This window comes from Catharus ustulatus, chromosome 4 (genome assembly GCF_009819885.2).
Source record: "Catharus ustulatus isolate bCatUst1 chromosome 4, bCatUst1.pri.v2, whole genome shotgun sequence".
NCBI classification, from domain to species: domain Eukaryota; kingdom Metazoa; phylum Chordata; class Aves; order Passeriformes; family Turdidae; genus Catharus; species Catharus ustulatus.
The window spans coordinates 37,588,063-37,604,779 of NC_046224.1; the positions used below are offsets into that span (position 1 = coordinate 37,588,063).

Genomic DNA, 16,717 nt, shown 5'->3' on the forward strand with positions numbered 1-16,717 from the left:
TTGCATATCATCCAAATAGGCAGATCAGTCTGGAGACCTCCTGCAACCTCACCTACATGCATACCACACACCTTCTAGACTGGTAAGTTCTTGTCTAGATGGCATCCCTCGAGGAAGTCAGCTCTTCTAGGACACCTTCTGTGTTTCAGCACTACTCATAAAACCAAAACATATGCATGGTGCCCAGAGAACAAACCAGAATGGCAGGAAAACCAGCCCTTTCTTCAGTTCATTTCCCAGGCTTTGTTTCCAAAGCATCATGGCTAGAGAACCCCTGTGGGATTGATAGCTTCTCCAATGAATTGCCCAAGTAAAACAGTGGTCATAAGTTTTCAATAAGACCTTAATATTTCACAGCACTTTGCAAGCAAAAAACAAAGATATTTTATCTGAATAAGAGTAACCATCACTTTAGGGGATCATTGCTCCCGCAATGCAATGGAGTTGCATAACAAAACTGTGCCCTGCCTGGAAGACAATTGTGATGGCATTTTAAATATATCAGAGCCATTCCCAAAGTAAAAATCTTATGGAAATTGTTAAGCACTTTTCATAGAATGATACCCAAAATGGGCTATCATACTTTTGCTACTTTCCAATTTCTAGAGGAGTTATGTGCAAAACGCACTGCCTCTACAAGTACTGTTGCTACATAACTAAATGCTGGAGGCACCTTTAGTGAAAAAAAACATAAGCCAAAACTCAAAAGATGAATTATTCCAGCTCAGAGAAATCACTTTTGCTTCTGTCCCATAGTCTCAAGCTGTAAAAGAAATACAGTAGGGAGCGAGATTTCACAATACCATGGACTATCTCAGCACTGCTATCAGAAATAGTTTACTTCTGAGAAGAGTTAAGAACCCAGTATCTAGCTGAAGTGCCAGACAAGAAATTCTACAGGGAGGTAAAAAAGATAGAGACCCTTGTCCCTTTAGAGTTCAATCTTTCAACAAGCATTTTCCTTTTTGCCTGTTATCCCCATAGATAGATCCCTCTCATAAGTTTCCTAATTTACAGCTCTTCCTCCTGACACATTTACCCTCACAACCTGCAGAAACTGAGACTCAGTCAGAGTCTTGCTTATTAAGCATATCTGAAAAAAGTTTTCTTTGAAGACTAGGAATGAAATAGCCACTTGAAAAATATTGGTAACAGTGGCCAAAAAGTACCTCTTATTAATCAAACTAGAGAAAGAAATAAATGCTGGGAAAAGAAAGAGAAAAGGAGATGAGTAAAATTCCTTCCAAAGAAAAGTGAGGAAGGCTTTGAGAAATTGGCACCACCCTTGCAGGTATTTGAAATCTTCTTATAAAGCCTCCTATCACTTCCCTCAGTTTCCAAAGCCTTCCAATGAGAAGAGGTTCTATCTGACGCAAGTGCAAGCATGCATCAACCCATAATCTTTCTGTAAACAAGAAAGAAGCATCCACACTCATAGACCGGATCCTGTCCCCTTCCAAAAGCTTTTTATTCTTTCTATTGAGGACACATACAGCCAAGGGCCAACAGCCTCCTAATTTAAGGCCTCACTTAAATGCTTAATTCTCCTGTCAGAGAGATAGGGGACATAATATCTTGCTGGGAGTACATATAGATTCCAGCCCAGAGGAATGTTTTGCTCTTGGCTATTTAATTCATTCCTGTGGAATTAGTGTCCTCCAGTAAGACTTTTGTTCTGATGACTACTTTTCTCTGATAAATGCCAGGAAGCACAAGGATATACATTTAAGCACTCTAAACCAGTTTAATCCTAAAAGCACAATATGCTTTAGGGAAAATAATGAGAATGGAAATAAGCAAACAGACAAAATCTACCACTTGGCTGTAACACAATAGTGCCTGGTTTCTGATGACAGTCAGAATGCAGTCCTATTCATATTGCCCAACTGCTACTGTACTGAAACAATTAAACACCGGGGGGGAAAAGTCGTCTTAATTTGGTTCTCATCATAGCTAATAAAATTAACATTACTGTACTAAAGCATTGAAAAAGTGTCAATGATCCTTGCAGTGCCTTGGCTTCCCTTCAGTGTGATGTAGGAGCAGAGGAGCTCTATCCTGAGAAATCAGCAGCAATGTCTATGCTGGTAAATCACATTATTTCAGAGCACATCTCTCAGCAACAGCTCAGCTGCCTCCACTGCCAGACTGTCAGGACAGTCCATAACTCAGCCATGACCTCTGCCAGCCAAGTTTCCCCTAATTTTCTGACAGGCTTCAGAAGTCATCATGGGTCAGGAATCATTCCCTCCTGGTGATCTGCATGCAGATCCATGATTTGGGAGAATAAAGGAGTATGTGATATGGATGTGGATTGTCTGTGTCACCTGACCTCAGCCATGAAAGGGTGAAATCATTTTCTCTGCATATGCAGTTTCCTTCATGTGAGGGACATGTGTAGATATATATAGAAATATATATTCCCTGCCCTCAGGGAAGTAGAAAATCAGATTGTTGATCTTTAACACCTACACACTCTTTGTAAGGTGCTCATGTATTGTACTTTTCATGTATGGAAAGACGTAAATCCCTCAATGTTTTAGACAGTTTGAACATGCCTACAAAAGCGGGGGGGAGATATCTCCAATATTTAAATAATGTTAATCAGTCTTCTGATTGTTTCTGTGAAATGCTTAAACACAAGCAAATCAAAATGACAACAGAGAAGAACAGAAAGGTCAGAAGATGTTTCTCAAGCCTTGTAGAAAACTAATGAAAAACAAATTAAAATAACACAGAAATGTAGATTATCCTTTTGCCCTAACCACAGGTTATAGGTCCATCTAGGAATGTGAAAAACCAAAATTCTTGAACATTTAGAGGAGTATTTAAGGAACTAATATACTGTAAAATAATGAATGAATGCATCAAGTTGGTTCTGTACTCTCTTGCCTCAAGCATCTTAGCACAAATAAAATGTGATGCTAATCAGTGCTAGCACTTTTCACAGAATCTGAAAACCTATTATTTCCTCTGGCTGCAACTAAAAAATTTGGCAACTGTTTCATTATTGATGTTAGCAAAGTACCTCTTGTACCTATAATTTTATCTTGGTGTTGACCTGGTATTTGTCTCTCTTGACCACACACATTTAACCTGATACTGACAGAAGAATCATGGCTGAGTTAAAAGGGGTTTTCTGCATAATCAAGTGTCTACTGCTATGGAAATATAGAGATGAATGTTTCTTCTATGTAAAATAAGTTCAATTATGAAAAAAATATACAATAAAGATATTTTCCAGCCATTAACAAGATAAGATGCTCAGGCACTAAACAGATCTATGCATGTACTAAGCTTCAAAAAAAGCATTTTAAAATTAAATGTGATGCATTGTCTTCTTTTTTAGTTTAAAATTATTCAGAAAGTGTAAATACTATCCAGAACAAAAGTAAAAATTAATATATTCATCTTAAGACCTATTTCAAAATGTTTTACTCATCTTCTCCCTGCACACAACAATTTTTCTTCATACTTCACACAAAATTTTCCACATATGTTTTAACCACCAGGAAAAAAAATCATCCTATTATACATTTCAAATGGTATGCAGTGGAAAACATCGCACATGGAACAGGACACAGTGAACAGAAAATGGATATATTTTAATCAATGCAGCACATTTTTTTGTTAATGAGAACCAATATGTTGGGTAAAATTCTTGAGCCACTTCTTTACTTCTTTAAAGTATATAATACAGCTTTTGCATTATGGAAAGGGCCCACAGTCACACAAGGAACAGACTGACTCCTGCATCTTCCTAGAGCCTTTGAAATCTGTAATGCTCGGGAAGTGCAAATATTTCTGTAGATTTGGAGTCTAGACCAGGATCTGTGTATGCCTCAGGTTGCCTCACAAAAATATGTTTGTGGTCTCTGAAATTAGGTGGTAAAATAGTATCACATTTTATTTACATCATATTCCTTTCACAAGATGCACTCCATTGCCACAATTTAAATTGAAAGCCCAGCATTTACGAAGTTCAGTGAGATAAGCCTCTGTACTGTGGTAATGCCCTCATTTCTGGGAGGCCTGTCTGCTGCTCTGTGCAGGTCTAGAACACAAGGCAGCAAAAGTGCCAAATGGCAAACATAAAAAGCCAAACATAAAAAGACCTGCAACTAAGCATAAAAATAGCATCATCCAAGAATAGCCCCAGTAGCTGCGCAAAGCTACCAGGCAAAGATATACAATAAAATCCAAAATGAGTCAATGAAACAATCAAAGTGAATAAGCAAAATGCTAGTGGAACTAATATATTCACTTCTAGATTTACTGAAAGAAAATATCCCTTGCATTTTGGATGGTTGCCATAAAGTTGAAAGTGTTACTCCGTAATGTCATTTGTACTTGTACTTCTATAGAGATAAACGTGTATGAAATGTATAAGGCAAATGTGCATGAAGTGAATATTAGTCCCTTCAGACAGCACCTATTAAAATGGATTACAGCTCTGCAGCAAAAAGGAAATTTGACCAAGAAGAGGAAATAAGTAATTTAGCCTTGGGAAACTGGTGAAACAGAAGGTGAGGCAAGGAAAGGCCAGGCAAGGCAAAGTAAGGAAAGGAAGGAATAAAGCTGTTGATGAATACTTGGCCTTATACAGATGTGCATAAATACATAAAAGCTTGAGATCACAATTCACCAAGCATACTGTCCACCCATCTCAATTTGCATGCAAACCATCATCCCTAGGCTGCTCTTAGTGTGACACCAGCTAGAAGATGTGTGAAGGTGACAGATGGAGTGTACCAAGGAGTTCAGAAATAGTACGTGGGGTTTAGATGTGAGGACACAAGCATAAACAAACGCCTCTCTTTTTCCAGCAGATTTTAACCATTGACAGAAGTTATTCAGACATTAAACAAGTAGAAGCTTTGAATACAGGGAACATAACTCATGAAGTGAGCCAAGTCACATAGTCTCTTGTTACCTGCAGGCCAAGTTTAGGGGACCTGGGAAACAACCCAGAGGTTCGCAAGTGTCACACAAAATAGATAAAGTTCCCATCTCATCATGCCTAAGCTCTCTAGAGGAAAACAGAAATTAAGGAATATATAAGGAAGGATGTAGAGTAATATTTTGACAGATTGAGTCAATAGAAAGGTTTTCCTGCTTAACTGAGAGAGTCAGCTCTTCAGTAGATCCTACCAGTCCCTTGTCTTTGTTTTCTTTGTGAAGCAGCCCACTCCTGATGTTTTCTGATAAAAACAACTCAAAATTATGGCAAAACCCAACAACGTGACGATAATCAAGGAATAGCCGGTCCGCTTTCACACAATTAATTTCATGCTCCAGTGTTTCCTGTATGTAAGTAAAGTGGCTCTGGAAAGTCAAAAACCATCAACAAGTGAAATTTAGTCTGTCTGAATTTGTACCTTAATGTTTTGGACCTGCTAAGGGTTAAACCAATGGAAAATCACCTGTTAAGCAGCAAGGCACCTCAAAATTCACAGAAGGAGAAAGGGGAGAAAAGAATTCAAGGCAAGCCATTTGATCAGGAGAGAGGATCTACAGAGAGGTCATCTTCTGTGGTGGCCTCTCTCCCCTCTTCTCATGGAAACACTTAGATAAAACAATACATTTACTATCAGTTTATGCTATCCACCAGATCATCAGATAGAACTATTGACCTGCATGTTTTCTGTTGTAAAATCAATAAAAGAAAGAAAAAAAATTGCAAGAAAAAGAAAAATAGCAGCATAAAATTTCAGGCTGCTGAGAGCAGCACTTCTTAGGCTATCTTTGTGTATTCACATTGAGAGATATAATATACTTCTCACAATTTCACTACAAATTAAAATTTCACCAGATAATAATGTTCTCAAAAATATGTGGTCCTAACATTTGGGAACTTCAGAGCAGGTATTAAAGCAATAGTGAACTTCAAATTACAGGTTCAACTTTCTAAATAGTACCATTAAATAGAAATATGGATTAATCACATTCATCCTGAATAAAATGGAAACAGGCATGATGGTGATTGCTGACTGCACTGAAAGTACAGACGTTTACCCCAGTTAAGTGTCCCACCTTGACAGACACCAAGATAGAGTAAACACAGTTTCATGCCTCAAGCCTCTATGAGCACAAGCCAAGGTTCAGGTTCTCAGCCACAAAGCTGTGGGGATGCATCAGTTGAGAATTTCAGCCAGTGTCTTTGGTCTGAATACAACCCAAACTGGATTATACATCTAAGTTTCTGGAAAATGAGACTTAATTTCCTAATCCTCTTGACTATAACCATTGTGAGTGGTTTCTACTGTGCTTCTAACTCAGAGCCTTATCCAGAAGTCTTTCCTCATGAAGAAATTCACTTCTGAGAAGAAAGAGTAAAAAGAGATTTCACATGCTGGTTCATCATCAGACATTAAAGAGTACAATTTATCATTTTTTACATTATTAAGAACATTTGTGCAGGATCTATATTTAAAACTAAAAGAGATGTCTCCTCCTTTTGCCAGCAGCTGTGTTACATCAATTAAATGGGTAAATAAGATCTTTCCCTAGAGGGGATATCACATGACCCTCTATTGATTAAGACTGCAGTAGAATGTTATTTCCAATCTTATTGCATAATGTAAATCAGGAGGTAGCTGTCAAGGTTTCAGAAGACAAATTGCCTGTATCTGAGACAATTCATAGGCCTCTTTCCTTCTTGCTGCTCTTAATTCACAGTTAATGCATGTCTTACCAGGCTTGGTTTCTTAAATCAGTCTACAGAACCCTATTCAAGCCAAAACTCGGTGTAAGTCGTAGTCTACATGGCCCTGCATTACAATGGATACTACAGTGACCATTCTATCTATCAGTATTTCAGAAATATATGTTAGTTAATAGATTAACACAATTTCAAAAAAGGATGTGAACTGAAAAATAGACACCTGCCTGATGGTTCTCAGGACCAATAAACCTTTCCACCAGGCACAGCTTCAGAGATGCTCTCCATATAGAACATTTTTTAAGTCTTAGCTCAGTTTTGTGTCCTTGATTTTCACATATGGCTAGAACTGGTCCCCTACTCTCAAACCTGTGCAGTAACTGCAGCTGAGCAATAGTTTTGAGACTGAAAGGAATACCTGATCACAACCCAGCAGTCATTTTACTCCTCCACTGAACTGTAAATCCAGCATTATTTCCTTTGAGGGAGAACCAAAGGGAAGGACTAAAATCCCCATTCAAATGACTGAAATGCACTTTGCTGAGAAACTATAAAAAAAGGCTGATCTTTCTCTACTACTAATCAATCTCAGTTACAACAATTAGAAAACAAGTACAACACTTTTCAAAATACATAACAGCAATATTAAACATTACCAGAATCTTCTGCACCAAAGTCAAAGAAATCAGTAGATTTAAGTAGATTTTGGTGATTGCAAAATTGTATGAAATAAAGTGAGATTTCTGAATGGATGAAAAGAACAGTGGGTGGTAGGGCAGTAATAGATTCAGACATAAGTTACAATTGTTCTGCACATAGAAAAATGTGCTCAACTTACCATCATATGTTTGCTATTGTAAAGGATTAAAAATTAAATATCTGCTGGCTGGTCATTTCCATACAAGTTGATTGATTAGAATGTGTTCATCTTACCATCTAATTTAGCAAATTTAAAAGTGGCAGTTTTACTTTTCCATTATCTAGAATGTCTGAGCTTCATAAAGTATTTGGAAACAAATGCCACCTAAAAATAATCTCTCAAAAAGTGATAATGAAGTCTGGGGGAAACATCACCTTGCAGAAAATACGGAGGAGGTAAAATTTCAAGAAAATCAAAGATTTTACAGTGCATTTCATTTGGCCAGACATGCACATCAGTAACACTAGATTATTACTGGTATATCTTTCTATATAAGGAAATAATCTGGTCCTCCAAATAATGTATTTGTGTTAAAATCTTATTTTTCATTCTGGAAATTTGGGAAATCAATCCCAACCCAGTCTTGATGAGCATAAATGCTCAAGATGGAGCAAATTCGAGCAGTATAAAAGTAAGGATACAAATTCCTAAAGAGTTGAAATGTGCACAGATTGCTTAGAACTTTAATAGAAGCACTTGGCACCTCAAAATAGGATCTGCAAACACTTATTTAGGTATTTTCCCCACCCTTTGCTTTGAAAGGGCAAACCAGCCATTTCAGACTTTTGAATGTGAAAAGTGTCTTTTTTTTTGTTTTTGAAGGTATCACAACACAACCACCTATTTCATTGTTCATGACATTTAAAAAGAAGATAGAAAATGCTACTTACCTTAAAGAGTCTTAAAATATTTGCGACCATAATGGACACAGAACTTGCTGCAGCACCTATCACACCTGATATCTTGTCTGGCTTAGTGAAAATTGGTGGGTCTCCGTTTGCACACTTCACATCTGAACCATCTTTTTCTATCAATGCTTGCACAAATGTTAAGGACTGCTCCAATGCATAAGTGTCCCTGGAACACGTATCAAGGATACGGACACCTAAGGTGATATTGGCAAGAAGATCAGGGTCTTTATTAATCTGATCTACTGCATACAGCATTGCCTCTAGCCTGTGGATCCCCTTCTCCTTCTTGAGCTCCCCACAAGGCACCCCTCTATCCCCTTTTGCATGAACGGGGAACAGTCCTCCCAAGATGATGTCCCCATCCAGTCGAATGGAGTGGGCATATTCCTGGCCATGAGTTCTTTGCATCAGAGTGAGTATCCAGTAGAATTTGGCTGTTAACAGGAAGAAACAATGGCAGGAAACCAATCGTTTGCCTTCGTATACCATTTTCTCTGAAGATGTTGTTGCTATCCAGTATCCACGTTTTCTTCTTGCTAAAGGATGAGGCTGACCATTTGAAGCTGCACTTTCTGGAGGCTACCATCAGTGCCCAATAAGTAATATAGAACCATGCAGTAGGTAGGTAGAAAAAAAGATCTCAGCAGAAGTACATAAAATGTGTTTTACAAAAGATGTCCACTGATGGAATGGGTTGACCAGCTTTTCTGAGATGGTTTTTCAATTGCTCTTGACTGATGGTGAGGAGCAGGGTAGTATGTCTGGTCCTGATGCTAAAAGGAGGTCAGTAGCTTATGTCCTTGTATTTTGCCCTACAGCTGAGGTACTTCTGAAAAAAAAAAAAAAAAATTAAAAAACAGTGAGAAATACCATTTACTTCAGCAGTTTTATACCTGTCACACAGTGTATTTACTTTTGAATAGCAGTTACATCACCTAGGTTTTACTTTCAATGTTCTTTAAGTTAGCAAATCTTGGCCTTCAGTGAATTTGAACACCTGGCTGCACTGTACTGTAAGCCAGGAAACTGATGATGCCAGCAGAGCAAGAGCCAAATCAGGGGAACTAAACTTAGCTTGGTGCTCAGATTCTGAACATTATTTCATATTTACCTTTGTGTTGCGTGACACCCAGAAACAGTCCTGATCCATAACACATTGTATTTTCTGTTTTCCTGCAATATTCTGTTAAACTTTATTATTCTGCTCCAGCCTACAGAAGCGCAATAACCGCTTAAACCCTTGCTCCTGGAGAGGTCTCATTAATGACAATGGAGCAATCAGGGCGCCTGAATTTAAGTACACCCTTCATCCAATGCAGTACAAGCACATTCAATTTGTTTGGATGCCAGACTGATTATTTCTCCAATGGAACTCACTTTGGGGGGGGCCTAACTATATATCTAAATCTCCTTCAAGATAATGTCTAACACTAAATTACTTTTATGAAAAGGTAGCTGATTTCTCAAGTAAAAAGAGCACAACATATTATGTTAGGAAACCTGCTGAACATCCAACGTTCTTTTTCCAAGATTTGACTTGAGCTGAGGTTTAACATAACAAGGTCTCTATTTTCTGCTTGCATTTGAACCACATTAAATAGGAACAATGTTGTGCCTGCACTGACATTTGGAGAGATCCCACTGATTTTAAGGAGATGAGAATTTCAGCCTACATATCTAAACACCTGACTGACTGTTATAAATATCTCCAAATTGCCCACACTTTAATTCTCAAGTGAAGGCATTTATTTATTTCAATTCTTAACAAAATTATACATGCCTGAATAAATTCTTAAACCTCTGAGGAGAAGAAAGGGAGAAGTAGTTTTACCTGATAATAGAAAGGCACACTGTGGGCAATTGCATCTGAACCAGTCTCTCAATGCATCTGCTACAGGCTATGGAGAACAGTGGATATCCTAGGGTACAATTTACCTTATCCTTTTCTTTACAAAAGTTTTACTTACTATGAAATTGACCACACTGAAAAAGTGTCTATATCAATGCCTTTACAGAAAATCCAGGCATCAGGCTCATCTGTAAATATCTAATTTGTCCTTAGTGATCTGACTGGTTCTTATCAAAGATATGGCCACAGAGGAAGACAACTACAGACAAAACCACAAAACTTTTATATATCATGCGGTAACAAAATTCAAAATGCACTTTGGTAATGCTTTAAATTGATAATCATCTTCTTACATTAAATTTTTTGCATGTTTTCCTTACATGATAACACTAAGCTCACAAAAGTAGAGTCTTCAGATGATGGCTATTTGAAGACCTGAAAAAAAGATTCACAGTGGAAAGTCTATTACTGAATGTGAAACTATCTCACTGTGATTTGGTATTAGAACCAGTTGAAAATGAAATGTTTGATGAGTATGAATAAAATAACTGCAATTGAGAACAACACACAGGACTTTCCATGCCTCTTTGGCATTTAGTTTGGCTTGAATTTGGCTCAGGGTTCAATCCAAGTGGTACAAAATTTGTGTGGTTTTATGTGATAATCCCATTGTTCTCCCTTGGCTCTTTTTAGGCACACAGGTTACAAAGCTGCCTAGGCTTCAGCCCTGTGAGCCACACTCAAAGTCATTCACAAACTGAACAACTTGATTCACACTACAGTGCAGTTTGATCCAGGCCCATGGGATCACTCTCATATGGTCCACAACATAGAGGAAAGATTGAACTACTAACGAGCCACCATTATCTGTTGTTTTGATTGTTTTAGTAGAAAAAACAGAGTTATGGGTTCAAAATAGTAAAGAGTAGACCTAAAATAGGTAGGGAGGCAATTTGCTTTATACTTCCACAGTGAACTCGCAAGTCCATGCATGTATGTACAAACCAGGCAGGGAGAAATTCACTAAGGGAATAAAAGATAAGACTACTCTTATTTAACACTATATGGAGAACAAGAAAGCACCACCGACAAAGGGAAAATATTCCTGAAAGAAACACTGCTTTTTCTCTTTCTCAGCTGCAGGTTAGTTCCTTGCAGCCAAAGAATGTCCAGAAATTAAAGCAAGTGTCAGTCTTCATGCAAACAAATACTGATGGATTCAGCTACTGCAACCCAAATTCTAGCAACAATAGAGAAGCTACAGTGAGCCCAAGATCATTGGTAAAATGCTTTATCTGGAACTGACTGAAAATCAAATGAATTGGCAATTAGCATTTTTCAACATTATCGTCTTCATAAGCATTAATTGTTTTGCCTGAGCTTGCATGGTTTCCTGAAGAAGTATGTTTCTTAGCTGCAAGTGTCCACTGCTTGTCTATAAAACAGAAATAAAATTTTAAAGTGTTCTTTTTAAAAATTTAAGACCTTTTAGTCTTTTTTTAATGTTACCTAAGAAATAAAAGCTTCTATTATACTGCCTAATTTATTCATGGCACACTGCTTTTTATATATTGATTAACATTACCTTTTACAGAACATTTCAAGTCTGTGTAGCTAAGCAGAAAGCATATGATCTAAATTAATTCCATTTTTATCAATGAATGTTAGTGAAAAAGCTTAGGCCTCTGGGCTATAAAGCCTGAATGAACTTTTCTCATGTGCAGAGATTTCATTTGAAGTAAAATGCTGTCCTTTTCCAAATGACCATAAAAGTTTGAATTAATGCAAATATATTCTTGATTTACCAGGCTCCCCACTGTAGTAGTTGGTGTTCTCTAGAAACTTGAGTTAAGAAAAGAAATTCATTTATTTCCCCAGCACAGCCCAAGAGTAAGCATACCACAAAGCGTCTCTTCCAGTCACCTTGTAATACATGCTTCTCTTGGGTTTATTTCATTAAAAATATCTGGCATTATCAGAACATATTGCTATTTTTAAAGTCAGTATTTCAGCACAAACCTCCACTTGTTCTGCTAGAAAATATATTTATTTTTAAACCTAAGGAGGCGGAGTACTGCAAGACAGGGGAGATGGAAACTTCTGCATGTAGTGTCTGGTTCTGAAATTACTTCCTTCACAAAATCATTCAGCTTTATCAGATACTTGGCACTCAAGGTTGTGTATTTTTGTACCACACTGCCAGAACCTTCATCAGATTGAACGCAGACCAGTCATTACTCCAACCACAGACTCATTGCACTAAAAGACAGCCTCATTATGGAACCTCTTTATGTTAATGAAAAGGTCTAAATAATGAGTTGAGTGACAGATGAATACTTAAATAAATAAAGGAAATGTTTCTATTTTGTTAACGAGGTTCCTGAAAGAGTCATCTTCAGCTGGCACTGAAGTTTTCGCTGAAAACATGCAGAAAGATTCAATATGTTCATCAGAAAATACAGTTTTTTAAAATCTCACAATCACAGAGAGCAGCAGGAGCAAGGCATACTCTCTTTAACATAGGCAGGATGGGCATTTTACAGCTGACATTGCTAGACAGATATACATGAGCCCTTTGCTGAGGAAAAAAATAAGCTATCAAGTGAGGGGAAAAAATACCTCAGAAAAAATGTTTAAAATTTTGTTTGAGACAAAAAAACCGATCTGTTATTGCATTTAAAGCATGGTTGGAACTACACTAAGATAAAATAAAGCAAACATTCTGTAAATTAGAATATGAGAAGTTCTAGAGTGAAAACCTGTTCACAAAATACCAGATTGTCTGGTCAATACAAAACTGATCTGATTTTACTGAATGGAAAAAAAAATGGCAATTTCCATTATTAAGTTCTGAGGAGGGGAAAAAAAAAAACAAATTAGAAAAAATTTGATTATTTTGATGTTTTACTACTGACACCTTTGAACTATGAAAGAATTCTCTTGCTAATGTTCATTTCGATGTTCAGAAAAGTTGCTTCTTTCTCCTGTACAGCGTTCCACAACAAGCAAATAGCTGAATTTCTACACAGAGCAGGTAAAGAGTTGCCACCTGCACACAGTAGTCTGACACATATAGAAGATTAATGGGTTTTGCTGACAACAAAAGGGAATTTGAAAAACCTTTGGCCTTGACATCGCAACTCCTAACTTGCAAGAGAATTCTTCACTGATGTAAGTAGTCTTATCTACCTCAGCTCTTCTGTAATGGTTTGCTGTGCCCCTGCCACAGAGGTAACCTTTACACAATAATCAGGACTTCAAGGCAAATCACTCTCAGTATCTCGTTTACAGGAACTATTTCTTCCCTGTGCAGTCTGATGTCTACCCTCAGCCTGATCAGCCCCTTTTCAAATGCCCTAAAACACCTGCCTTCACTTCCTACCTTGCAAATATCCATTTACCAAACAAGCTAACCTGTGAAAATCCAGCACAGGTCCTTCTGCTGGGATGAGACCAAGAGGAGCCTACAATTTTTAAAAAGGAAACTACATTGAATATTTTCCTCTGCCCTTGGTTGGACTTAAAACTTAATGAACCCAATCAGTATTAGCACCTTCAGAAAAGGTTTCACCTTTGGTCTAGCAAATCAAGATCTTCCCAGGTACCCTAGGAGATCTTTCTCTGTTGTTTCTGCTTTCATTTGACCCTCTTCCCACTAGACTCCCTCCCCGGTCCGCACAGCTGTGTTCAGAGCAGGCGCTGGTGGTGCAGTCCGGTGCTCTGCAAGAACGGCTCTGCCCCCAGAAACGCAGCCGCCCGCCGAGATCGTCCCGGGGCGCCCTGCAGGAAAGTCCCCCACTGTGTCCACGCCCGATCCCGGTGAGCGGACGAGTCCCCGGGCGAGTGGCCGGGGGGAGCATCGCTCCGCATCCCGCTCTCCATATCGCGCTCTCCGTATCCGGCGCATGGCGCGCCCGTGCGTTCCGCACAGCGCTCCGAGCAGCGCTCCGCGCACCGCACCCGCGCCCTCCGCCCAGCGCACCGCAGCCAACCCGCGCACCGCACCGCGCCGCGCCCCGCGCCGCTCTCTGCCCTCCGCCCCGCTCCGCCTGCCTCCGGCGCACACTGCCGGGAGCCGGCCACGCACCGGCTCTCTGCGCGGCTCCTCCGTGCTCTCCCGGCTCATCGCGTGCTCGGCACCTTTCCCGGCCCGAGGCAGGGCTACCGCAGCCAGGCCGGCCCCGCCCAGCGGAGGGGCCCGGGGAGCGCCCCCGGGCTGGGCGAGCCGGCTCTCCCCGCGCAACTCCGCGACCATCGCCCATCAGCGCTGCGCTTCTCCCTTGAAGGGAGCCCCCTATTGTTCTCCACTTTACTTAGCCGAGCGATTTATTATTTTTTGTCTCTTCCCAGGCTCATCCGTACCCCGGCTGGCGTGTGCTGTGGAGGGATTCCGGCACAGCCTCGTCGCGGCTCTCCCCGCAGAGCGGCCGTAGGACGGGTTTGAGCTGCCTCCGGCCGCGGCCCTGCAGCCGAGGCGGCCCGTGGGCTGGGGACGGAGGGCACATGCGGGTCTCCTGGCTGGAGCCAGGGCTCCGCCGGTCCCCTCCGAACCCTGGTCCGCGGCCGGGAGTGCTGCACCTCCGTCAGCGGCGATGCAAAAAACAAGCGTCGCCTTTTATTTCCAGCCGCCGGTGATTCCTTCCTCTCCTTGCATCAACTGGTCAGCTTTAATGCGCTTCTGCTCCCCCCTCGATGCAAACCTAAGTCTCTTTTAATGAATCCCTGGTCCCAGAGGTCAGAAGCTTGCAAACTCCAAAAATGCCAACGCCGGATTTCCATGCACTTTGGGACACTGATTGATTTTTATTACTTGAGTTGTGTTGTACGATTTTTGTGTTTGGTTTTCTTATTTCTCTGTTTTTTGTTGCTGTTGCTGTTGGTTGGTTTGTTTGGTTTGGGTTTTTTAACCGTGTCATACATTCACCTACCACACTTCGCATTCCTGCAACCAGCACATGCCAGCACTGTGGATGCTGCTCCACTCCTTGCCTCGTGCCCGTACAGCCTTTTGCCTTCTTCCTCGGGGGGAGAAGCCCCCGGAGCTCGGCGGGGATCCTCCTGCCCCTTCCCTCCCCAAGGACGCGGGGATGTCCCCGGCGGAGCCAAGGAAGCTGAGGCAAGGTATGGGCAGGCGGCCGGCACCTCGCTCGACCCTGGCCCCCGAGAACTTGGCGGCGGCGGCCAGGGATGGCCCTGATCCCCTCTTCCCTCCTGGCCAGCGAAACGTGAGCAAGGTGATGGGAGCGTGGGGAAACCCCTGTGCCCCCCTCCCCCGGGGGGTGGGAGAAGACCCGGCTAAGACGGCCAGGGGGAGACCTCACTGCTCGGGAGCTCCGAGATTCTCCCTTTTTGCTCGCTGCTGTGACGGCACCGTGTCCGGGATCTCTTCCGTTAGATCTGATTGGGGGAGGATATCGACAATAAAAATTATAAATAATTAACGCAAAAAAATAAAAGCTCCCGGCGCCACGAAGCAGGCGGAGAGGATTGCCCGGGATTCCCAGCCCAAAAATCTTAACTGAGGCAAAACGCACATTATTTGCCTTCTCCAGTCTGCTTAAAAGAACTAAAGACGACACACACAAATACACAAATACCTTGATCGAAAAGAGTTGCATATCCATGTTACTGTGGAGGTCCCTGGAATTATACTCGGTGGCGATCGGGAGTAGCATGAGGTAATTTCTGTACCAGCCTCGTCTCTGACAGCTTCCCTCAGCAGCGTCAGCTTAATATGCGAGTGCTCAGCCCGGGACAGGTATCCAGGAGAGCGGTTTCAGTCGTGCTGTTCAACATTCGCGAACAGCCAAGCCGAGCCTGCTCCACTGACTCCTTCCTCACTTCTCCTCCCCTCGCTTAAAAAAAAAAAAAAAAAAAAAAAAAAAAATCCACAAGGTAACTTTTTGGGGCCAGTTGCTCAGCCTCCGTGACTATACCATCCCTCCACTGCCTTGTCGCTCAGTCGCAGCGGCAGACACACGCACCGGCCCAGAGCCGAGCCGTTCACAGCCAAGTGAAAAAACACCCCCGGCCCGGCCCCCGCGCCGGCGGAGCGTCCGTGCCAGGAGCCCACGGCCCGGAGCCCCCGGGCGCCGGCGGGAGCGGTGCCGCGCTGCCTGCGCTTACCGCGGCTCTGGCGGGACGGGCACGGCACGGAACAGCTCAGCGCGGCAGGGCACGGCTCGGCTCGGCTCGGCACAGCGGGGCGGGCGCGCAGCCACACTTGTAGCTGTTCTTGGTGCTGAAGGAGGTGACGCTCCACGGCACGGCACGGCTCCGGGCACGGCACGGCACCGGGCACGGCACGGCTCGGCACAGCTCGGGACAGCACGGCACGGCACGACAGGGCACGGCTCGGCTCCACGTGAATCCCCAGCTGATCGCGGGCTGCGGCTCCGGGCCCGCCCGCCCGCGGTCGGCACCGCCCTCCCCGGCACCCCCGCTCCGCCCGGGGCGCGGTGCCCGCAAACGCGAGCCGCGGGATTCCTGAGCAGAGGCAGCCAGTGAAGGCTGTGCCAGTGGGGAGCGGGACCAAGGACGGGGACAAAGCGGGGGGGGTCGCCGGTGCAGGCCGGGTCTGTTTAATGCCGTCTGCC

At 42.1% G+C, this 16,717-nt stretch overlaps 1 protein-coding gene across 3 annotated transcripts in view; it reads right to left on the reverse strand.

The window, feature by feature from the left end:
• Window positions 1–16,449, reverse strand: part of GRM8 (glutamate metabotropic receptor 8) — a 315,998-nt gene extending 299,549 nt beyond the window's left edge. Inside the window, exons 1-3 of one of the 3 annotated variants that reach the window (XM_033057743.1) lie at window positions 16,248–16,449; window positions 15,719–15,976; window positions 8,252–9,101 (exon numbers count right to left, since the gene is read on the reverse strand). In XM_033057743.1, coding sequence (XP_032913634.1) covers window positions 8,252–8,761 — 510 coding nt within the window. In that variant the 5' untranslated portion in view covers window positions 8,762–9,101; window positions 15,719–15,976; window positions 16,248–16,449. Of the gene's footprint in view, window positions 1–8,251; window positions 9,102–14,208; window positions 14,315–14,483; window positions 14,572–15,718; window positions 15,977–16,247 lie in introns of those variants that run through there. The other 2 variants (XM_033057746.1, XM_033057744.1) reach the window with 2 other exon arrangements.
• Window positions 16,450–16,717: the final 268 nt, after the last annotated feature.